At 44.6% G+C, this 23,640-nt stretch overlaps 2 protein-coding genes across 3 annotated transcripts in view; both read left to right on the forward strand.

The window, feature by feature from the left end:
• LOC117555117 (dimethylaniline monooxygenase [N-oxide-forming] 5-like) overlaps positions 1-3,799 on the forward strand; it is a 28,564-nt gene extending 24,765 nt beyond the window's left edge. For both annotated transcript variants that reach the window (XM_034229845.1, XM_034229846.1), the window contains exons 5-10: positions 202-344; positions 430-626; positions 1,805-1,952; positions 2,034-2,241; positions 2,327-2,399; positions 2,501-3,799. In XM_034229845.1, the coding sequence (XP_034085736.1) occupies positions 202-344; positions 430-626; positions 1,805-1,952; positions 2,034-2,241; positions 2,327-2,399; positions 2,501-2,900 (1,169 nt within the window). In that variant the 3' untranslated portion in view covers positions 2,901-3,799. The remainder of the gene's footprint in view (positions 1-201; positions 345-429; positions 627-1,804; positions 1,953-2,033; positions 2,242-2,326; positions 2,400-2,500) is intronic.
• Positions 3,800-3,915: 116 nt separating this feature from the next.
• The window catches only part of prrc2c (proline-rich coiled-coil 2C), a 30,191-nt gene continuing 10,466 nt past the window's right edge, over positions 3,916-23,640 (forward strand). Inside the window, 22 exon segments of the mRNA XM_034229783.1 lie at positions 3,916-4,304; positions 11,864-12,033; positions 12,169-12,343; positions 12,474-12,583; positions 12,972-13,097; positions 13,215-13,516; positions 13,618-13,697; positions 14,011-14,153; positions 14,245-14,332; positions 15,602-15,779; positions 15,878-16,541; positions 16,618-16,826; positions 17,147-17,414; positions 17,528-17,738; positions 17,821-17,948; positions 17,951-18,162; positions 18,164-18,839; positions 18,842-19,635; positions 19,638-19,700; positions 19,702-20,354; positions 23,078-23,241; positions 23,359-23,513. Coding sequence (XP_034085674.1) covers positions 11,919-12,033; positions 12,169-12,343; positions 12,474-12,583; positions 12,972-13,097; positions 13,215-13,516; positions 13,618-13,697; positions 14,011-14,153; positions 14,245-14,332; positions 15,602-15,779; positions 15,878-16,541; positions 16,618-16,826; positions 17,147-17,414; positions 17,528-17,738; positions 17,821-17,948; positions 17,951-18,162; positions 18,164-18,839; positions 18,842-19,635; positions 19,638-19,700; positions 19,702-20,354; positions 23,078-23,241; positions 23,359-23,513 — 5,514 coding nt within the window. The 5' untranslated portion in view covers positions 3,916-4,304; positions 11,864-11,918.

Genomic DNA, 23,640 nt, shown 5'->3' on the forward strand with positions numbered 1-23,640 from the left:
CATTAAAAACTGTTCATGCGAGGATATTTTGTGCTCTTAATTTTTTTCATCCATGTATGAAATCACCCAATACCAATGTATTAAATAATCACTCTGCAGCACAAGAACAGAGGGACATTGTATAAAGTATAACAAAAGTCTTTAAAGTTAATAAATATAATGTTAAAAATGTGACGCATTTTGTCTGATTTTCAATCCCAGGGATTGACACTTTCAAGGGAACGTATTTCCACAGCAGAGACTACAAGACCCCTGAGGAGTGGAGGAATAAAAAGGCTGTAGTTATTGGAATAGGAAACTCTGGAGGAGACATCGCCGTGGAACTTAGCAGAGTCGCCAAGCAGGTTGGACATAGAGACACACTTAGATTCCCTGATCTTAAGACAATGGCAGGCATGATGATTTTCCTCTTGTATCTTATATTTACAGGTATATCTGAGCACTCGGAGGGGAGCTTGGATTGCAAATCGAGTTGCAGACAATGGTCTTCCCCGTGATATGCTGTACAGCAGAATGACAAATGTTTTGCGCCGAATGCTTCCCTTTGGATTAACCTGCAGCATGGCTGAGAGGAAACTTGACAACAGATTTGATCACAGTTTGTACAATTTGAAGCCAAAGCACAGGTATGGCAGCAACAGCATAGCTTAATCCAGTGGTTCTCAAAGTGGGGGGCGTGACAGGGGGGGGGGGGGCGCGAGAGACCAGGAGGAAAAATGGTTATTAAAAAAAAAAAAAAGATTTAAAAAAGATTTAAAAAACAAAAATCATATTTTGTAAAATTATTTATTCGAAAATAATATGATACAGTACTATTACGTCTGGGCCTCTGTGTTTCATTAAAGCTCGGCTCTGTGTGTGTGTGGAACGAGCCATTTTGTGTGCGTGAGCGAGCGTGAGCGAGAGAGAGCGCACCGGTACCGGAGATCGTTGATGTTAGCTTCTGGTGCTAGCGGGCTACGCTAACGGATATAAGGAGTTTTTTCAACAACAAAGTGGAGGAGAGTCCTCTCCTGTCAGACTGAGAGACTCAGTGAACTAAAGGACTCTCTCAGTGTTATCTCAGTGGGTCTCAAACGTTTTGGTCACCATTAATGTAAACAATTATTTCCGAGGCACACGTTTATATGATCATTATAGTTATAAAAAAATAAGAGAATAAATTAAAAACAGGTATGAAATACTATATGACATTAAAAAATGAATAAAGTTTAAAAGGGGAGTGATTTATAAAATATCCATAAAGAAATAGTAAATCTGTTTACAGTTCTGTGTTGAGAGATGTATCCATAGATCTCTTCATTTTGCTCTCAAAGTGCACCAGATTGATGCTTTCAACTTCAATATTTAAAAATCTTCCCGGGGGAGCTTGCCCCCGGACCCGCCTGTGAGGTCCACACACCACCTATAAAAATAGCACTTTACCCCTGCTTACACCTATATGCCGTGAGCTGATTATCGAGCCTTCATTGTAACAGTCGTGGGTACATTGTGTATATGCGTGGGGATTGTTGCAGTAGAAAATTCCACTGTAGCGACCGGTACATTAATGGGAAACCCTAAATGTTTGAGCACCCTCGATGAAACGTCAAGCTACCCCACAGCACCCCCAAAATAAATCTCTGGCGCCGCCACTGAGCCTGACTATTTGTGTTGGGGGGGGGCCCGACTTTTTTTTTTCTCCAAAGGGGGGGGCCTGACAGAAAAAGTTTGAGAACCACTGGCTTAATCCAACACTATTATTATTTTTTAACATGTTTATAATGCTAGAAGTTTTACATATCGGTCTGAAAATAAATCTCAGGTTGTTCAGCCAACATCCCACAGCGAATGATGAGCTTCCCAACCGCATCCTTTCTGGAACAGTTCAGGTGAAATCCAACATCCGTAGGTTTCAGGGGTCCAGTGTGGAGTTTGAGAAGGGAAGTGTTGTGGAAGATGTCGACTTGGTGGTAAGTGTTTTGTGCATACACACTGATTGCACAATCAGTCTTTTCTTCTGTCCTGTCTGAGATGAGTCCCCGGTCTTGCAGGTGTTTGCCACAGGTTACAGGTTTTCCTTTCCATTCCTGGCCTCCCATGTGACCTCAGTTTCTGGGAACAAAGCATCTCTGTACAAGTATGTGTTTCCTCCTGAGTTGGAACGCCCCACTCTGGCTATCATTGGTCTAGTGCAGCCACTGGGAGCCATTATGCCCATATCTGAGATGCAGGCCAGATGGGCCACGCGTGTCTTTAAAGGTAATACCGTTTGCAAACCATTTATCATACCTCAGTAAGTCCTGTTACCGAAGTAATTTGTGTCACAATCTGTCCTTTCAAACAGGCTGCACCAAGCTTCCCCCAGTGGCTTCCATGCTGAAAGATGTCCAGTGCAAGCAGGAAACAATGGCTAAAAGGTAGAATAGTGAATTGTTTTACTTGACAATTAAATGTTTTTATTCCTTAAGACACCAAATCTTGTTATCCACACTGTGTTTAGCTCAAGTCCGTTTTTCAGGTATGTCCCCAGTCAGAGACACACTATCCAGGTCGACTATCTCAACTACATGGATGAGATCGCAGGACTGTTGGGGGTTCGACCCAACATCCCCAGGCTGCTGCTGACTGATCCCAGGCTGGGATTGAAGGTGCTGTTCGGACCCGGTACTCCGTACCAGTATCGTCTCAAAGGGCCAGGGAAATGGGCTGGAGCCCGTCAGGCCATCTTCACTCAGTGGGAGAGGGTGGCTCAACCCATGCAGACCAGGCCCTGTGATGATCCCAAAACCAAGAGATCCTTCATGTGGCCTCTGATTCTGTCTGCTGCTGTGGTGGGCTGGGCTGCCTACGTCAACAGGAACAACCTTCCAACTGCTCTGTTGGACAAGATAATAGTTTACCTGCCTGCACAGGATTGAATATAGAGTGAAAACTTTATACCATTCTGATTTGCCGGTATGGTTAATATCAGCATAGAAAATAATAAATGTATGACAGCTCATTAATCTTAATAAGGTAATGCGTAATATTTCTGTCATTTCAGTGTAACATCAGGCAGAAGAGAAAATAGTCAACGAGCAGCACATTTAATTTGCACTCCAACACACTTTTGCAAATATGACCTTGCACAGTTTCCCCTAGGTTTACATCACTCTATCTCCAGGCTGGATCGTGAAGTAGGCCTACATTGGTCAATGATGCCACCTAATGGCAGTTTCAAATCCCAGCTAATGCTTGGCTTGGAGAGAAAAATACACATAAGCAAAGTCCTTCCTTTGTGTGTCAATCATATACTGTATATATAAATGTGTCAATAGATATACTGGGATCTCAATGCATATGAGAGGGTTTATTTGTACTAATCAATGATAGATAGATAGATAGATAGATAGATAGATAGATAGATAGATAGATAGATAGATCTATCAGATCAGTGTTCAACGAAACCGCCAGTGGTTAACAACCGGTGGACCCCGGAAGGAGAATCGTCGACGCGTGACTCGTTAAGATCGAGGTTGCCAGGTTTGACATTTCCAATGATATGACCACCGTACATTTCACAGAATATTCATACACAGTCATTGTATCTGTTTGGTTATGACTTGTTGACGTTACAACTTCTTTATCACCATAAACACAACAATTACAGAAACGCAGACGTCGGTTAAAAACATCTGGGAACTTAAAAAAAACCCAAAGCAGGTCTACATTTACTAATTATAATTGTGTAAATAAAATGAAAAGACAAATTATATTTGCCAGCTATTTGTATCTCCTGTCGTAATGTAGCTATATCTACATATTATTGAAATGCTATGAGTGTTGCAAATTAAAGTTTAACAAAAGCTGCATCTTTGTGACGGATGTCTCATTGACCCCCTGGCTGAACAGGGGGTTAGGAGTTTTAAAAGGAGGATATGAGACGCTAAATCTGGCAACCACGGTCTGCCATCTTTGATTGTGCGACAGGCCGCGGCGCGAGCAGCGGGGCCTCACACAACTAGAAAAACGGTGTGACACGAGTTAACGGGAGGGCATAACGAGGAAACACCGGACGACCGCGCACCGGTTCCCACAGCAACGGCCGAACAGACTAGAACAGGCTGACCGTTTAAACAGAAGACACACAGCCGTGCATGTGGAGAGCGGTTTGTAGACACTAGCTAACCATCGTTAGCAGAGCAGGGTTAGCAGGCTAGCCCGCTTGCTTTTGTAATCCGCCGGCCAGACACATATTCGTGCACCACAAACCACGCCGAAATCGGATCACACATCAAGCCGCACAACAGCCGCACGGACAAAGGAAGCACCGGCAGTGCCAGGTGAGTCACCATGTCATGCACGGGGAACGTTTGAAGGTTTTTGCCCGGTAGATGAGGTTCACACTAGGCTAGCTGGTTAGCATGCCGTGGAGGGTTGATGTGATGGCGACTAGAGAGAAACGAAACTATGCTAATCGATGCGAGCTGACGGCCTGCTCTCTTTACATCTCCACTGTTTCATATTTTACATCAAGATTTATGTTGTTTGCTAGATTATACTGTTCACAGTTTTGTGTTTGACTTTTGCCCAATTGAAGAGTTATTTGAGCCCGGTCTGGTTGAGTTCCGGGCGACGAGGGCCTCTAACGTAACTCCCCTGCCGGTGTGAGCCACCCATCCCACCAGTATGGTTTGATTCATGGGGAGAATGGCCTGCAGAAACAATATTATAAATGTGGCTGCCATCTCGGTATTTTCACTGAAATATGGACCTGTGCAGACAATACATCATGATTTATTTCTGATTTTAGTATTTTATTCAGGTTAGCCACGTACCTTCACACTCTTGGTATCTTCAGGATCAAACAGATGTGGTCTTTAAAGAGGATTTTATTTTTTATTTTGTACATTAGGGGGCTTTGCAGGGTTGGGGTGTGCAAGACTCTAGGCTAAATTATGAATGAACTTTGTTTGCAGTGGAAACCACCTGGGGGATAACTAATAGGCAACATGGTCGTGTTGTATACATACACATCCATGATTAAACATGGATCAGCATCTGAATAGTTGTAGGGAGGGCATCCGCATATATTGATTGGTTTAGTACTTATTGATGATCCTGGTGGTAACATTGCCAGATGGAAGGCTCAAGCCATTGTGCCAAAGGAAAACAAATGCAAGTGATTTCTGTCTTGTGATTCTCTTCACAATGAACTGACTTTGCACGTGATACACATCTGTTAGTCACCTAAAGTGTTCTGTGTATATTTCAAACTTGCATTTCAAATGTTCATTTACCCCTTGAACCAAAGCACATACACATCAAATGAAACTTGTGAATTCAATTACCACCGACTCCCAAGGAAGACTATTTCTGTGGTATTTATGCTACTATATAAACAAAATGAACAGAAATGGTTTCCCGTGGTCATCATTTGTTATACTTCTGGTTAAAAGTAGCCCCTTGCATTGACACACATCATGTGAAGATTAGTTATTAGATACTGAAAGTGTGTGAATCAGTTCAATTAACGGATACAATCATATATTTCTGTTCACGTGCCAGGACATGTAGTACGGTATCTTAATGTATAAGTCCACATACTCAACCTTAGTCTGTGTTGTAGCTCTATTATTTGAAATGTATATACTTACAATTGCCATCATATTGCAGCCACACACAAAAAACCAATGGGGACAAGGAAATACAACCTGTTATTTCAGCCCCCCCATCATTTTAGGCCATCTACATGACTTCAATGTTGGAAAGGTCAGTTCAATGACCCCATTGTAAACAGAGTAGTGTGCATGAGCACTTTACAGGGAAGCCATCTGAGTTTAACTAGAAGTAGATCCTTTATTGTAAAAGATGAATAGTTTGCTATTGGGGCACTTTTTTTGTGAAGTTAAAATCCTTGTTAAAGTGTACGTTTATCCTGTACAAACACACCTGATTTTGTACAGCTAATGACAGAAAAATAACTTGGTTTGATGGATGGAATATTCTAGCTGTGTTGGTTTTACTATCTGTAAGGAGCCTTCTTAACACGGTCTCACTGTTGCACAAACTGCTTCTTGGAGGCAGAAACACCGACATGTGGTTGTAAAGGGGAGGAAAATGGCTCACAGTGATGGCTGGACTGTGGTGCAGACGTTGCTGTAGGAGTGCAGGTTCATGCTGGGGAGCAGGGACGCTATTCTATGCTTCTTGGCAGATCTCAAGTTTTTTCTGGCTAGGTCTTGTTACAACTATCTGAAAATACTTCAAATAGTTAGTCCAAGATCCCTCCCCTTTACCCACAGTTACCATATGTTGATAGTTTACGTGATGGAGTCTGGGATGTACACTGACTTGATCCATTCTATGGGAAGTGCTTATTTTGGCACTATGGTTCTTACGGGGGGGGGGAGATTTCCCTTCTTTTTTTTATTCTGTGTGTTGCCTCCTGTCAAGCAACACTGCTGTACATTACAAAGTTGTACCAGAAACATTGATGTACAATAATGATTAATGCAACCATTTCATGTGTCAGTTTTTCAAACATTTCTCTGTGATCAGTCTGCACTGCTGCATTCAAAAGCCACACAGCTTAGTTTTCATCTACATTTGTATTCTGTCTTTTTATTGTTAACCTTTGCAGTGTGTATCTTGTAATCTGTGCCTTTGTTTCCTAAAAAAGACAAATTCAAAAAAAGCCTCATTCAAAAAAAGCCTCGATAGTGTTAATTCATCAGTCTCATAATTCGTTGGCTTAGAGCAGGGGTGCCCAACCAGTCGATCGCGATCTACTGGTTGGGCACTCCCAGTCGATCGAGAGATGTGTCTAAAAATAGAACAACAATATTCTGTTTTATCGTTAATATCCTATAACATAATCTTCCTGTGCAGAATAATGCACTTGAACGCAGCAAAGCTTTGTGATTGGCGTGACCCCATGTATCGGGGCGTGGCTGGTGGGCAGTAGGGGTGTTGAAAATAATCGTTTCTACGATGCATTGCGATGTGGACGATTCGGTATCGATGCAGTGACGGAAGATAATCGGTTATAGCGAAACGTTGCTTCCTGATTTTCCGTCCGCGGCTTTACTATAACGTTTTTTTTTAACGTCTAACCCTAACCCTTTGTCACTTTAATATCAAATCGGTCGGTGACGCAGAGATCAGGGAACAGACGTGACAGCGGCACAGCAACACCAAACACGGAGCAGTCTGCTTTATCCACCAACCCAACACCACCAGTCCAGAACCACCAGCAGAAGGACCCGCTCTGAATCACTCCGTGTCGCTGCGGCACAGGGATTTATGTTTTTCAAAAAATAATCGCGTTACAATCATGTCAGGTTTTTGAAGGATTTAATTAAGTCTTGGATTGCAAAGTATGAATGTCCTCTAGCAATTTTCAGACGATATACGTTTGTGAAGGCAGGAGGGAAAAAGCTCCCGCGATCACCGTCTCCTCTGTTCCTCTAAGCCCCGCCCCCCCTGAAAATAATGAGTGACAGGCTGATAGTGACCTGATAGAAACTTTATTATTCACTTAATCACTGAGATATAATGAAGCTAATTTAATCATATAATAATTTTAATACATTCATGGGATTTATGTAACAGTAAGACAGAGAATGTAAGTGTGCACCCACATGCAGTATTTTTGATGGTATATGCTATTGTAAATACTCCTGTTGTCTGCTGTGTTCAGACTCAAGTCCTGTGTGTGATGCCACATTCAGGACATTCAGTGTCCTTTTTTTAACAGAAGACCGTTGCTAGAAGCTGCAGCTAGACTGCAGAAGCATTATTGTTTTGTTTTTGAGGATGGAACAACTTCACACACGGAGGCTAGACCTACAATTCATTTATTTTGGTTTATAAATTAATGTCAAGACATTTATGTTATTGATTTCTGAAGCACTTTCTAAATAATAAAAAGAGAGTTCATATGTATTTACTGCATGTATGCATTGATGAAAAATAAGCCATGTGCAGTAATATAGAAAATTGAGGATGCAACGCATTGGTATGCATCGGGAAATTGAATTGAATCGAATCGTTGACAGGATAATCGAATCGTGAGACCAGTGAAGATGCACAGCCCTAGTGGGCAGTGGGCACTAGTTAGCTGACGTTGTCCGTGTCAACAGGAGTGACGGTCCGCACACCAGTGGCAGCGCCAGAGATTTTCTCTAGGGGGTGCTGTGGGGTAGCTTGACGTTTCATAGAGGGTGCTCAAACATTTAGGGTTTCCCATGAATGCACCTGCGCTACAGTTGAATTTTCTACTGCAACACTCCCCACACGCACATACAGTGTACCCGCGACTGTTACAATGAAGGCTCGATAATCACTTCACGGCATATAGGTGTAAGCAGGGGTAAATTGCTATTTTTACAAGTGGGGAGTGGACCTAACCTCCTCTAGGGGGGTCCGGGGGCATGCTCCCCCTGGAATTTTTTTTAAAATATTGAAGTTAAAAGCATCAATCTGGTGCACTTTGAGAGCAACATTAAGAGATCTATGGATATATCTCTCAACCCCCATTTGAAACAGAACTGTAAACAGTTCACGCTACTTTTAAACTGTATTCTTTTCATAACTGTTTTTCCTTTATGCTCTTATTTTTTTACACTGATCATACAAACATGTGTGCCTCGGAAATACTTATTTACATAAATCGTTACCAAACCGTTTGAGACCCACTGAGATAACTAGACTAAAGTTAACTATATAAACACTGACAGAGTCCTTGAGCTGAGGTTATCTGAGACTCTCAGTCTGACAGAGAGTTCTCCCTCCACCTTGATTTCCGGTAGATACCCACCGGTGCGCACGCTCTCTCTCGCACGCACACAAAATGGCTCGTGACACACACACACACACACACGCAGAGCTTGAATGAAACAGAGACCCAGAAGTAAGCTACTTGTACTGTACTGTAGCATATTACTTTTGAATCAATAATTTTTCAAATTATGAATTTCACACACAAAAAAAAAAGACATACATTTCTTGGGGGTGCTTACGGAATGCTATGGCTATCCTGGGCGGTACTTTAGCACAGGTGTTCCCAACCTTTATTGTGCCAAGGACCGGCAGATACATTTAAAAAAAATCGCGGACCGGTTGTCAATTTTAACTGATTTTAATATTTACTCGCCACCAGCAGGTAGCAACAGAGGCTAATTGTATGTACCAGCCTGAACAAATACTAGAACAATATGCATCCACAACATATTAATGTTTAAAAAATAACCGGTGTCGTTTTTTGTTTTTTCGGAAAAACGGAAAACCAAAAAAACAACGTTATTCAGTTTTTAAACCAAAACGGGAAAACAGATAAATCAACGTTTTGGTTTTGTTTGTATGATTTACGGATAATCATGGGAAAACAAGGAGTGTGTGTGTGTGTGTGTGTGTGTGGCATTTGTTTTCAGAAGTAATTATGATAGTGACGTTCGTTCCGATGCACGTCCGACAGCATTTAGCACTACATCGAAATTAAGATTAAACTAATTTATTTTGGGAACACCCGCATATAGGTTACCTATGGAGTTAGCCAGATGTGTGTAAATTACTGTTCATGGTCATTTGAAAACAAATGCCGGTGTCGGACAGACACAAACACACCGAACACACAGAGCTGAGCAGAGCACATACACACACATCATGCGCCTTGGTAACTGGACATCTCCTTCATAAATGTGCTATATAAATAAAACTTGATTTGATAAAACTAATAAAAGGGGGAGTAATCGGGCAGTTCGATGTGTGTGTGTGGTTAACACGTAGCAGCCTGCAGTCACTCTTCTTAAGCTGTTCTGATTAAGGTAAACACAGCGAAGGCAGTGCGTAAAAAGGCACATCTTTACCCGCTGGTGCTTTACTTCTCAGAGGCGGAGTTACACGTCCTGCTGCCTCCTGATGCTGCAGCCATTTCATGAAGTGAAGGAGGTTTTCCTTCTATAAAACAGCTGCGGGCAGCAGATACCACGAGAGTCCCGGACATGATTTCATAGATCAAGGCAGACTGGTTTACTCTCCTGTTTTGCCAATTCGGTGCTTAAACAAATGGCTCTACACCCCTGGCCGACATGTCCTTAAAATGAAGTCAGAGTTTGAAATATATCTCAAATAATGTATGCACTGCCATTTCCCCACATAAACAATACAGTCTGCAATTAAACAGTTTTCTCCTGTGCGCTCCTCTTCCTACTTGGCGCACCGGTAACTTTCTCGTGCGCACGAGAGGCTGAGACCATAGGCTGATCCGCCGAATCCCTCGGAACATCATAAAAGCCATAGCATTTTTAACAGTTTTCTAGTGAAAGTTTAACCAGGCAAAAAAAAAAAAAATATCACTGGTATAGGTGCCAAAATTCAACACTTTTTGAAAAAGATATTATGATAAAATATTTTTAGATATTTATAATTCTGGGGGGGTTGGGAACCCCTGCTTTAGTACACCCTGGCGCCGTCACTGCCGCGCGCACACACAAGACCGCAATTATGGCAGAAGCAAAAAAAGCCCAAAATATATAATTTTCACTCCGAGTAGTGGGAGGATGATTATTTTTTGGTTTATTCCTATTCCAAGTCCATCGGTCTCATCTGCAATGCGAGTGTGGCTTTACCAAAGAAGGGTAATTTAGAGCGGAATTCCCTCCTAATTCTGCCCTACGCTCTTCTGTATGTAACAGAGTTAAACATGTGAATACATAATTATAAGTTTGTGAATGTTTAATTCATCATAAGTTGTGAATTTTAAGAGATGATTATGATATTTTAAGTTTTATTTCTCGTGGGAACACCGTCCCGTTGCACGTCTTTTTTTTACTTCCAGTATGTATTTTCCACCCTCCGTGGACTGGCCATCTGGAGAATCACAGAACAGCCGGTCGGCAAGGGCCGGCTCGATTCGCTCACCGCCCTTCATTTGTTATGTTTTTAAAGGCATCATTGAAGTTGCACCGACAGAGGTCCGCCGTTTCCCCGCAGCGAGGCTCCCCCCAGTTGACAATTCGCTAGCACCCCCCCCACCCCTCTCTCTATTTGGACTGGTAGATCTCGGCAGACTGGCAACTTTAAAAGTAGCTCTTGGTTCCAAAAAGGTTGGGCACCCCTGGCTTAGAGGCATCAGAAGCTACTACCAGAACTGGAATAATGTCAGAAAATATTTGGACTATGGCAAATACTGTGCACACCAGTGAAAAGAAGATACAGATGCCCATATACTGCTGAGGCCCTTAAAATACATTTGTCAACAACAACGATGAATTTTATTATTTTAAAACCAGGGAGTTTCATACTTTGGCATCACACATTGTTTTAAAGAAAAAAGCTGGGGTTTCTCGTCAGTTTGGCCGATCATTCCATTTGATAGTTTTTAAAAACCAAAAACCATATTTTTTCAAAAATACTTTTTCTTCTAGTGGATGTTACTTCACTAAGTGTTCCAAGGCCAAGTTGCAGATGGAACCCCCATTTTACACACACTTACACATTTCCACCACCGCTCCGTTAATAATAATAAATGACCTCTGTGTGACTTAGGAAAGACACTGCCGCCCCAAACAAGCTGTCTATGTCCGTGGTATTCCTCACTCATCCACTTTAAGCGACCTTGGGTATTATGAAAGGCGCTATAGAAATCCAAGTTATTATTATTATTACTTTATGCTTTTTGTTTCCTGATTCTCCCCTCCAAATTGACTTGGTGGTCAAATCAGAAATGGCCTGCATGTCTAGTTTAAGGCTCGGGTTCAGGGCAGATTTTTCTTTATACGTGCATCAGACTCGGGTGTTGGAACATCTAAGGAAGTCGGATATGTGTTTAAGGTCTAGTGTCAATAACATCCTCACCTTTCATGTTCTCTCTTTTTTTTCTTTCACCCTTGCTCTAAAGGAGGCTGGTTCTGGGGGCGAGGCCAAAGGACCAGACTCAATGAGTTTACATCGAAATGTCAGAGAAGTCAGGGCAAAGCACCAAGGCAAAGGATGGCAAAACAAAGTATGCAACCCTTAGCCTCTTTAACACCTACAAGGGCAAGTCTTTGGAAACCCAGAAAACTGCAGGTAAGCTCTCACTATGTTTCCCTGTTATTCTTGCAAACTATTTCAATTAATCAATGTTATAATATAAAGTAATACCCTTAGGATGCTCACGTACTTTCCTTGCTTTACTACATGTACAATTGATTTTCATTCTAGTTGCTGCTAGACATGGGCTCCAAAGTTTGGGCAAAGTTGCTGCTAGCCGGCGCATGCCCCCTCCGGCCAACCTGCCCAGTCTGAAGGCAGAGAACAAGGGAAACGACCCCAACGTCAACATCGTCCCCAAAGACGGTAGTGGCTGGGCATCTCGACCTGAGGGAGGGGAGGAGAGGTACATTCATAATATTGCTATAGCACCACAATTATGGTGTATTTGTTAAGGGCTACATCATATTTGGAGTGTGTCATCCATGTTTGAAATAATGAGTGTTTTTGGAAACTGTCCTTTTCATCTGCCATAGGCAACAGGAGACGCCCCCACCCCCGGTCAAACCACCCGTGGTCCCGCCTCCAGAGCCTTCTATTGTGGGCAGCCGCTCCTGGGCCAGCAGCAAGCAGACGCCAATAGAAGGTGCTATTCACTTTCTTCATGCTCACGACACAACTCATAAATACCTATATTGCTCTTTTCCTCTTAGCTCAGCATGTCTTCTCACTATTACCCAACGTTCTAGTTGTTTTACTTGGCTCCTCTGCGATCTCTGAAACACAGCAAAACCAGAATGTTGGCAAACATTAGTGATCACTTATGTATGTCTAGTTCAATTCTTTACGATATCAGGCAACCCACACATTACAGCCTGCAGGAATCATTAGTTTGAACTAAATCTGATATCAAGTTGAAAATGGGACTGTACACCAACCTAAGGTTAAACCAAATGATTCTCTGTTAGTCTCTGTATTATATTTTTCATAATGGGATTTCTGTGTATTTATAACCATGTGCTTTTATTCTACAGGAGCTCCTCGTGTGAGTAGTCAATTTCACCAGGAGTTTCCTAGCTTACAGGCAGCTGGTGAGGGGGAGAAAGAGGATGATCCAGAAGAGGAGCCTTATGGACCGGGACCTAGCCTCAGACCTCAAAGTATGGCTCATGCCCTTAAACAACATTCACGGTCCACTTATTGATGTCTCTTTCCCTTTTTCTTCAGGAACCGCAAGAACTCTGTCAATTAATATCTCTCCTCCTTTTTCTCGTTAGATGTTGGCAGTTGGCGTGAGGGCGGAGGCAGGAATTTAATCACTGCACCCAGCCCCTCTGAGATGGACAACAGGCCTCTGGAGGAGGGGGGTGCGGTCCCTGATACCTCTACGCCTCCAGGGGAAGCTGAAGAGGCTGGGCGAACAGTAACCGCTGACGTTCAGAATGAGAAAAGGGATGGCAGGGAGAAGGTGCCCCCCTCTGCCCCCGCTTCTCAGCCTAAACTCAACGGGGGGCAACAGCCTCCTGCTGGGGTACCAACACACTTTGACCCTGCTTTCAGGAGCATGATGCCACCCTATGTAAGTCTCGGCTTCATATTTTTGAACAAACCACACTAGCTCATTCTATTTAAAGTATCTAGCTGTGTTTATTGCTGACGATTGCTTTCTTTGTCTTTCAGATGTTCCAGGCATTTCCTCAAATTTCTTTTGCCCCAGGGCAAGGAAACCTCAGATACCCTGTCCCACAGGAAGGAGCAAAGTGAGTTCACATATTCATGGCTTAGCCCAAAATAAAAGATACTTTTAATTTGTATTTAATTGTATCATTGCAAACACACAATATACTCTGAAAATGATAAATAACAACAAAATACGTTTTATTCATGCAGCGTATATACCATATTATATTTAGGATTAGAAATGAACCCAAGTTCCCTAAACAATAAAGTTCAGATGTGATGCAATCACACAGAAGCACTGGATACTTTACTGATATTTAGCTATGAATAGAGGAAAATATGAATGTACTAGACCATGTGCCTTACGACTGTTATCTGCTTTTTCTTCTGCTGGATGGTCAGGGGTCCCCGTTCACGACCCCAGCAGGGTCCCCCTCAGGGCTGGCATAAGGACCCAGACAGGCCCTCCATCATCAGCGCAACAGAACTGAAAGGGCTCGACAATTTAGACACAGACACTGACGAGGGCTGGGCAGGTTAGTAGCTACACCTATTAACCTCTGCGTAAATTAATAATTCAAACAAATTAATTTAACATTTTTCAATCCAACACTTTCTGCCTCACAGGAGCCCAGATGGAAGTGGACTACACGGAGAAACTAAACTTCAGCGATGATGAGGAGAACCAAGCTAATAAGGAAAAAAGAGAAAACTGGTTAGTATTTCATTCTAACTTTTAAACACTTGCATTCCCTAACATTTACTATTTAGGCCCTGTGCTTTAGTGTTGCAAAAAATACATCGGTGGTTATTTATTTAACCTATAAGTTCAAAAATATGTTTAATTTCCAAATGATTTGAGAGCATTTGTGATGTGCATGTTTCAGGAGATTGTTAGTTGGAGACATGTAGGGCTGCAACAAATGACTAATTTGATAATTGATTAATTAATCGACTATTCGGACTATTATGCCTTGCACAATTTCTCAAACGCTCTTATTTAGCCATCAACTTTTAGATGTAGCTTGAGGTTGTTTTAGGCATGTGAAAACTAACAATAAAGATGAATACTTGATTCAAAAATACATATATTATAAATTAACTAAACAAATTGTGAACAAAATTAACATTGCTTTTTATTTAAATTAAATAAATAATATTTCACATCAAAAGAAACAACAATGTTTTAACAAATGGTATTAAATAATCTGATGACAGAATTGTAAACAGAATAGCTGAAACTTTTACTAAATAAATAACTCAGTTACCTCTAATCATTAACCCATGTTTGAATCATGGAGTTAACTGCGTGTGTTGCTGCTAGCATACATAACATACCTGACGTGGAAACGTTACTCGTGGATGGGGCTACAGAGCTGCTAGAAAGACGGTCGAACCCGGTACATTCCTCCGTCTGAATATGGTGCACTTTTGCTAAATGTTTAGACAAATTGCTCGTGTTACCGCCCTTACATGCTAAACACTATTGCACTATTGGCAACGAGCATTGTCCACATCGAGACGGGTAACATTTAACCACACCTTGGAGCGCTTCTCTCCGCCATCTCCACCGTGTGTTGCTGCATGTAGCAGCTGCGTGTGTGTAAACTGCCCCGCCCCCTCGCACACAGACGGGGAGAGAGATCGCGTCTGGATTGGAAAGATCGAAAATACATCAGACGCATTTGTTTGTCTTTTTGCATATTATAAACGAGTTGGCGACACTAAGACTGCGATATAATGTTTATGTAGCAATAACACATATGACATATCTTTTTTAAATGTCTCCAGTACCGATAAAAAGACTGATAACGTTGGAGCTTAACGGCGCGTAAAACACACGTGATGACGTCACCAACGAATCGACGACTGAATTAGTTGGCAACTAATTTGGTCATCGATTTTCATCGATTAGTTGTTGCACCCCTAGAGACGTGATGTTTTTTTGTTTGTTCACTTTATAGCATATTTTCATTAATTTCAGGGAATGGATGGGTAAAGTGGAGCGCATGAGATCTCGGCCAGCAGAGGGTCAGGAGGGCTGGAAGGAGGGTCCCGAGGAGTGTGGGGGCAGTAAAACCTCATGGGCTGATGGTGATCCCAGAGCGCCATCCCCTGGCAGTATGGGGCAGTACAAGTCAGCTGCACCGCAGGACTACCAGGTAAAACCAGTTATCCTTTCACATGCTTCACTTCAAATGGGCACTGTTTATTTAAACACAAAGTTGAAAATTCTGTATCTGTGATTCTGCATCTCCAGGGTGGCAGTCGTTCTGTTGTAAGCGGAGCTCCACGTGCAACCAAACCACCGGCTGCAGCAGCCCCTGGTGCTGAGGAGGACCCTGAGGCCTGGCGACAGAAGCGCAAGAAGCCTCAAGAAGTTTCTGAAGCTGTAGAACGGGCTAGGAAGCGAAGAGATGAAGAAGAACGGCGCATGGAAGAACAACGGCTCACAGCTTGTGCTGAAAAACTGAAACGTCTCAATGAAAAACACCGCCAGACAACTGAAAGCACACCCGCCCTTTCTCAGACCATCAATGAAGAAGCAGGACCTGCAGAGGAAGAAGAGTCCTTATCAGCTCCTGCTCCCGTATCCAGTCCTGTACCCTCCATCCCAGTTTCACTAACACCGGCCACAATCGTGCAAGCGCCTCTGCCTGAAGAGGTGGATCAAGATGGGAATATGGTGGAGCGAGAACACGAGATAGTGGAGCGAGAACACGAGATAGTGGAACCAATTGTAGAGGAGGAGGCTCCCCTGCCTCGTCAGCCCAGTCCCACGATCCAGAGACCCTTGGCCTTTGCTCCAGAGCCTCAGAGCGAGGAAGAGAGCTCCTTGGTTGAGGTTAGCGCCCTGGTGGAGGACAACCAGGTAGACAGAGCAGTGCCTATCCAAGACTATTTCAACTTGGAGGACAACATAGGTGAGTTAACCAGAGACGTTCCTTTAAGGTTGCATGTAGATGTTTGTTTAGTTGCGACTGACTATATTTCTTTCAGTAACAGATCCAAATACTATTGATATACTGCCTGCAGTGGATGAGCCCCACCTGTCTCCACCTCACATGGACCTGCCCAGTGGAGAGGAAGTCTCTATGGCACCGCCACAACTCGAAGGAGAAGCGGCAGCTGCTCTGCGTCCCTCTCTCAACTCGGGCTATTCCAAACAGTTTCAAAAGTCTTTGCCTCCTCGTTTCCTCAGACAGCAGGTAAGGATGTCCACATCTGGTCTGTTAATGGCAACTGTGATTTTGCTTGTTAAATAAGAATTTGTGTGAAAGTCATTGTCAAGGCAATTTTTCAAAGAACGATTTAAATAAGAAATAAATGTAATAAAAAAGATTATATCCTCAAACTTGAATACCTCCAGTAAAAAAAAGGTTTTGACCTAATGGCAATTATTAAAGCATCGTGTTGTCAGAACAAACAAATATGACGATGAGCCATCATTAACGCAAACACAGACACTTACAATGTAATGTATACAATTCAAATGTTTTGTCTCTGTTACCAATCCCTGTTCTTGTAGGAGCAGATGAAGCAGCAACAATGGCAGCAACAGCAACACCAGAGTGGAGGCTCCCTGTCCCCATCAGGTGGCGGAGGCGGTGTCCCAGCTCCCCAACAACAACAGCAGCAACAACAACACCGCTCGATGTATCAACCCATTGGCCCCCACCACCAGCACCTGGCATCTATGGGCTTTGACCCCCGCTGGCTCATGATGCAGTCCTACATGGACCCTCGCATTATGTCAGGACGGCCTCCCATGGACATGCCAACTAACATTCACCAAGGTGGGGAATTCTTTGGAACAGCAATATAGAATGTATCCTAGAGATAAAAGTACTGAAAGGTTACAGATGTGCCAGAAAACCTGTTGAAAGTCTCTCTTCTTTGTCTTCTCCAGCGAGGATGCCTCCGAAGCCGATCGTTCGCAGAGAACCGGGTGACAATTCCAGCTCCAGCTCTGACTCCTTTGACCATTTGACCCGACCAATTCGTGACCATGGCCTGCCGTCAGACTCACGGATGGTATGGGGATCGGAACCGTACCCACAATCAGAGCCTTCACCCTCTGTAACTCCTCCAAAAGGACAAGATGATAACAAAGAGCCGAGGTAAATAATTGATAGATGACAACATAAGAAAAAAACTTTTTATTTAACACATGTAACTAAATAACCATTTTCTATTTGACAGGATCGACTGTGGTTTGGATCTAGACAGGGGTCTATACAACTATCTTTCCCCAGGACCTAAACTGTATTGGACTCTCACAAAAGTAACTTCTTCCAGGACCCCTACAGAGTCCCTGTCAGCATTTACTCCGGGCCAGAGGATGTATCGGGGCCTCTAGACAGGGTTCCTGTGGCCTCAGCCTTTGATTCAGAAGAAGCAGGCCTCCCAAGTGGGAAGAGGAGAAGGTTCGAAGCTCTCGGCCAGGCGATGCTGCAGACGAGCGGTCTCCCAGGGCTCCAGCCACTCCTCAAGCTGGATGAGCCCAGGTTTGATGGGCTGTCCCGGGAGCAACATCGGATAGACATTCAGGGACTCTGCAGAACGTTCTGATGATAAGCCTCAGAATGAACCCTACCCCCAGCCCCAGGCTGCTTTGACTAGCAACAGGGCTACACCACCTGCTGATGGATTACACAAACAAGAGAAACTGCCTTTGCCAGTCCCGAGCAAGCAGAAAGCCGAGCTGCGCTGGGGCGCAAGATCAGGGGCCGGACGCAGAGAAGGACCGGGTGGAGAGAGACCTCTCCGCAGGTCTGGCCCAATAAAGAAGCCTGTCCTTAGGGACATGAAAGAAGAGAGGGAGCAAAGAGAAGAAAGAGAGAAGCGCCTTGAGAGAGGGGATAGAGGAGAGAGATTGGAGAGATTGGAGAGAGGAGAAAGAGGAGAGAGAGGAGACCGCTTCAAGAAGGATCAATCATCCAAAGCTCCGTCTGCAGCTGCAGTTGTGTCTGAGGGCTCCAGATCTCAGGCGGAGGGGAAGAGAGAAGCTGCTGAGGCTGAGGAAACGCAGACTGGCCTTCCAAGAGTCAAAGACCCTCAGCCTTCACCTGGGGTTCCCACCTCTTCCTCTCAGGAGGAGAAAGCAGACAAACCGCCCAGCAATGACCAACATCCAGAACCCAAACTGCCCTCCAGGAAGGAGTCCAATCTTCCTCCACGTTCATACCGACGAGAGGACAGAGAGCGGGAACGTGAGAGGGAGAAGATATGGACAGAGACAGGGACAGAGACAGGGACAGAGACAGGGACAGAGACAGGGACAGGGATAGAGAGTGGCCTGCTGACCCATTCAAAGCACGTGGTCGAGGCGAGTATTACTCCAGGGGACGGAGCTACCGGGGTGCTTACAGTGGCCGAAACAGGGGGGGTCGTGGTCGAAGCCGGGCAGAGTACAATTACAGAGAGCCCCGATCACGCTCAGATTTACCTTTGGTTGGAGGCGCTGCTGCCTTCCGCAACAGGGAAGAAAGCGAAACACGCAGCGAGAGCTCAGACTTTGAAGTTCGTCCAAAGCGTAGACGGCGCCGGGGTTCAAACACAGATTCTGAGAGTGAAGGTGGTAGAGAGTCTGCCAGTGATACCGGACCCTCTGATCGTGAGCCTAGCACCAAACCTAGCCGTCCATTGAGGCGAGAGCTCCCTGGGGAGGCCCGGCCTGGGCCCCACAAGCCAGGCTTTGGACCTCCTCACATGGGGGAAAGGGTTGGACACAGAGGGGACGATGAAGGCAGACCCAAGCCAGGATTCCTTGCTAAGGGAGATCCTTCACGACGAGGAAGAGGAGGACTTTACAGTAGACGAGGTGGAACAAGGGAACGTGGTGGCCCTCGCCCGGGCCCTCTCAGACGGCCAGGTGCTAGAGAGTCCTCCTCTCAGTGGCCCTCTAAACCCATGGAGACATTCAGGCCGGAGGACACAGACTCCTCGCAAAGATATGACAATCCTGCTGCGGACCGAAGACCCCCTAGGTCTGATGGCAAGATATTTTGGAAGGGGCTCCTCAGAGTAGTAGAGAAAGACCACGGCGGTCCAGACCAGCGAGGCCCCCCAGGCAAGATAAACCCCCCCCGCTTTAGGCGCTTGAAGGAACGGGAGGCTGCAGTGTTAGCTAATGGAGAAACAGCCCCAGGTCCCTCTGTCCCTCTACTCCCAGTGCCTGCTGCTGCTGTCCCCAGTTCTGCTCCAGTGTCCCACTCCCCAACCCTGTCCAGGGCCCCGGCGACCCCTCTGACTGTGCCTGCAGACGTGGCCGCCACTATGCCTGCTCCTGACTTGTCCTCCTCTATGGAAGCACCCTTGCCTGACACCAGCAGCCCCACCATCACTGCAGTTGGAACCAAATCCCCTGACCTGTCCAACCAGAACTCTTCAGATCAAGCCAATGAGGAATGGGAAACTGCCTCTGAGAGCAGCGACTTCAACGAGAGGAGAGAGCGAGAAGAAAGGAAAGGAGCTCTCGAGGCCGCTCATGAAGCAGCCACTGCCTCTGCCCAGGCACCTGCACTGCCCCAGGGCTCCATGACCCCCAACAGAAGCCCCCCTGATGGACGGGTGACTCCAAAACGTGACGGGGCTCCTGCAGCCAAGAGGAGTTTCTCAAATCAAAGGCCTGCAGAGAGACAGAATCGTAGAGGCAACAGTGGAGCCAAACCAGTGCGGAGCTATGCAGGAGGCAAGGGGGAGAGGAGGGGAGGGGCCAAAGCCGGCCGCAAAGGGTGAGTTTGAACAATCGTACTTTTGTGTTTGGTTAGGCATTTACTTTGTCTGCTTACATTAACACTTAGCACAATGAAGTTGAAAATTGTGCAGTAGAATAAAACTGCAGGTTTATTTACATACAATGAACCCCTTGTGTAGTTGTGTGTCTAATGAATAGTTACACTGCATATCACTTGTGAAGAATCTACATATCTCAGACAACTGTTGGTATGGCATGTCCAAACGGGCTTTGGAATTTGATAGGTTCTAATCTTAGGTAGATTACTCTATTCAAGTGTACTGTAATTGGCCATTCAAGTGTATTGGTTAAAATCTTATAAATATGGCATCAGTGTGCTGGTATTTTTAGATCCTCTCACTTTACCTTATTCAGCAGCATTTCTGATTCTTAAAGGAGACATGTCATGGCCATTTCCACTGATCATAATTCCATTGTTGAGGTCTACTAGAATAGATTTATATTGTGCAATTTTCCAAACTCACATTGGTTTCTCATACAGCATCTCTGTAAACTACGTGTATTCACTGAATTTCACTCTCTGCCTTTAACAGCTCGTTGTAGCTCCAATAGCTCCAGCCCCCACCCTCCCTGTGAGCACAGCGGGGTACACAGTCAAAGTAAAAACAATAAGTGTGGCTTGATATTGAGTAAGAAAAAGGTTGATAAACGCTGAGAGAATGGGTCTGCAGAGAGAATTTTGCCACGATCCCAACTGTCTGTTCTCAGCCTGCAGCCAGGGAGGAGGAATCAGCAGAGCTGCCTGCACTGAGTCTGTGTGTGAGGAAGTCCGTGGATTGGTCAATTTGGACCAATCAGCGGGGGCTTAACGTAACGGCTCCACGGATTGGTCCATTTAGTTCCGGGTACGTGCTTACGTAATCTCTTACCCGGAAGAATCAAATGGATGATGACGTTTCACCAACGTGGCGTTTTGGGGAGGTAGTGTTAGAGTTTTACTCGCTACAGGGTGTACTTTGAGGGTTTTGACTCTGCACACCGTTCACATGCATAAAAACCTTCATAACACACAAGGGGACAGGTAATAAGCGGAAAAGCATGACATGTGACCTTTAACGAAACCTGAGTGAAAAAACTGTTTTAATGTTAGATTCCAGTGTCTTTTCACTTTTGCCGTCTAGTGGCTACTTTGGTCCTTGTAGTCTCAGGCGTTAGCCGCTTTCACACCAAGTACTTTTCCGTACTTAGTGCCCCGGCACTTAGTACCCCCATGGAACTAAGTACAGATCGCGTTTACACCGGAATAAGTTCCCTGAGGGATGATTACGCAAATGAGCCGCTGACGTCTCTTCTTCTGCTTTGGGTTTACTGGCAGGCCGCAAACCACTTCACGGGCTTATACTGCCACCCGAAGTCCCCGGAGTTGGGGACGGTGTTGCCAACTTGGCGACTTTCTCGCTAAATCGGGCGACTTTCCAAACCCTCCGGAGACTTTTCTGGTGTTTGGAGAATCTGACGTGATGGCACGCAATCATTACGCTGTTACTTTCCCCAACGAGCAGCGGGTGCTGAGCCCCTCCGCCGTCCCAAAGCATTCACAGGCAGCCTCGCTAGACAGCTGCACTCGAGCAGAGAGGTGGCAAAGTGATCCAAAAGAGACACACTACGCGTCCAGACTGAATATTAATCGTGCATGCGCAAAGCCATCGCTGATCCCGCCCTGGCTTGCAGTGTGTCTCTTTTGGGTCACTTTGCCAGTCCCAAGCCCAGATAAAGAAGGAAGGTAGCAATTCCATCCCACATAACCATTTGTTTTGATTAAATGTGACTAATTCTTTAACAATACTGGACAAAATGTATGTATGTAATGTTGGTCTAGAGTAGACAAAGCATTAAAGTCATCAAGTGATGGCCAAACATTAAAAAAAATAAGAATCAACAGAAGGAAGTTCATTTGTAGTTCTAAACACATTAAGGGTATTTTTTTTCCACTTTATGTCTCTCCTTCGGCGTCCATTACAACTACGTGCAAATTAGGCTATGACGTCATTTAGCGACTTCTAGCTACTTTTAGGACAGCCAATAGCTACTTTCCTTACTATGGAGTTGGCAACACTGGTTGGGGACTGGCTTCAGTAGAAGCTGCTGGGACTCCCAGCAGCTTCTACTGAAGCCTTCCGAGTAAATCGCCAGAACGCCGACACCTCCTCATCTTCACCGCTCCCATGTTTTTTTTTGTGTTGCCATAAGTTATTCTCTTTCCGTTGGGGCTAATGCTAATGCCAGCAAATACAATGGCGGCTTCACAAAACTTTTCAGAATTTTACGGGGCGTGTTTTGCAATTCGCCCAGCCAAAAGAAATTGGTACTTTTTTCTCCCCATGATAGTACCACCTCTCTAACAGGCACTAAAAATGGGGGTAAAAGTTCCCGGCACTAAGTACTCTTTTTGGTGTGAACGCAAAATAAGGGGGCCTAACGGAACTTAACAGGAAAAGTACTCCGGTGTGAACGCGCCTTTTGATTCTGTATTATTTGTCATCTTCTACTTTATAGTACAGTTAGAATAAAACAAAGGTTACATAGCTTTTTGCGCAAATCAAATTGTTCTCATTTACATAATTAGTTTACACTCTTTGTGTCTCAGGCCTCTGTCACCACCACCCTGGTGACCTATTCAACATTGAAATGTGTCACACAGTCTCTGTTAGGGTTTCAATGTTTCCTCTATTCTCGAACATGTGTCTCTGATACAAACAGCCCTGCAGCCCAGCAGAATCCAGATGGGACATCACAAACACCTGGAGGAGCATCACAGAGGCCTACTAAAGACCCGTCTGGCCGTCGTAAAGATGAAGCCAAACAGGCCGCCAAGAAGCCCAAAGAGAATGCTCTTTCTCAGTTTGATCTTAACAATTATGCCAGTACGTAAACACATTTTTATCCTGACTCTGAGCCTGGAACTTAAACCTGGCTCCTGCTCCTCTTAACCTGAAAACTGAATGTAAATGTCTTGATTCTCTTCTGTCCCGTCACTGTAGGTGTTGTGATCATCGATGACCATCCTGAGGTCACCACCACTGAAGACCCACAGTCCAACACCATTGATGACGGCTTCACAGAGGTGGTCTCCCGCAAGCAACAGAAACGGCTGCAAGACGAAGAGAAACGGAAAAAGGAAGAGCAGACTCCTCAGGTAAGAGATGGCCAAGAGAATAGCTTGGCCCACTTAGTTTACATAAACTGAAACGGCAATATTTGAGTCCCTATAACCTCTTAATACTCATGTCATGGATGCACTATGTTATGTTTTTTTACTATCT

Source organism: Gymnodraco acuticeps, unplaced genomic scaffold, assembly GCF_902827175.1.
Source record: "Gymnodraco acuticeps unplaced genomic scaffold, fGymAcu1.1, whole genome shotgun sequence".
Taxonomy (NCBI): Eukaryota; Metazoa; Chordata; class Actinopteri; order Perciformes; family Bathydraconidae; genus Gymnodraco; species Gymnodraco acuticeps.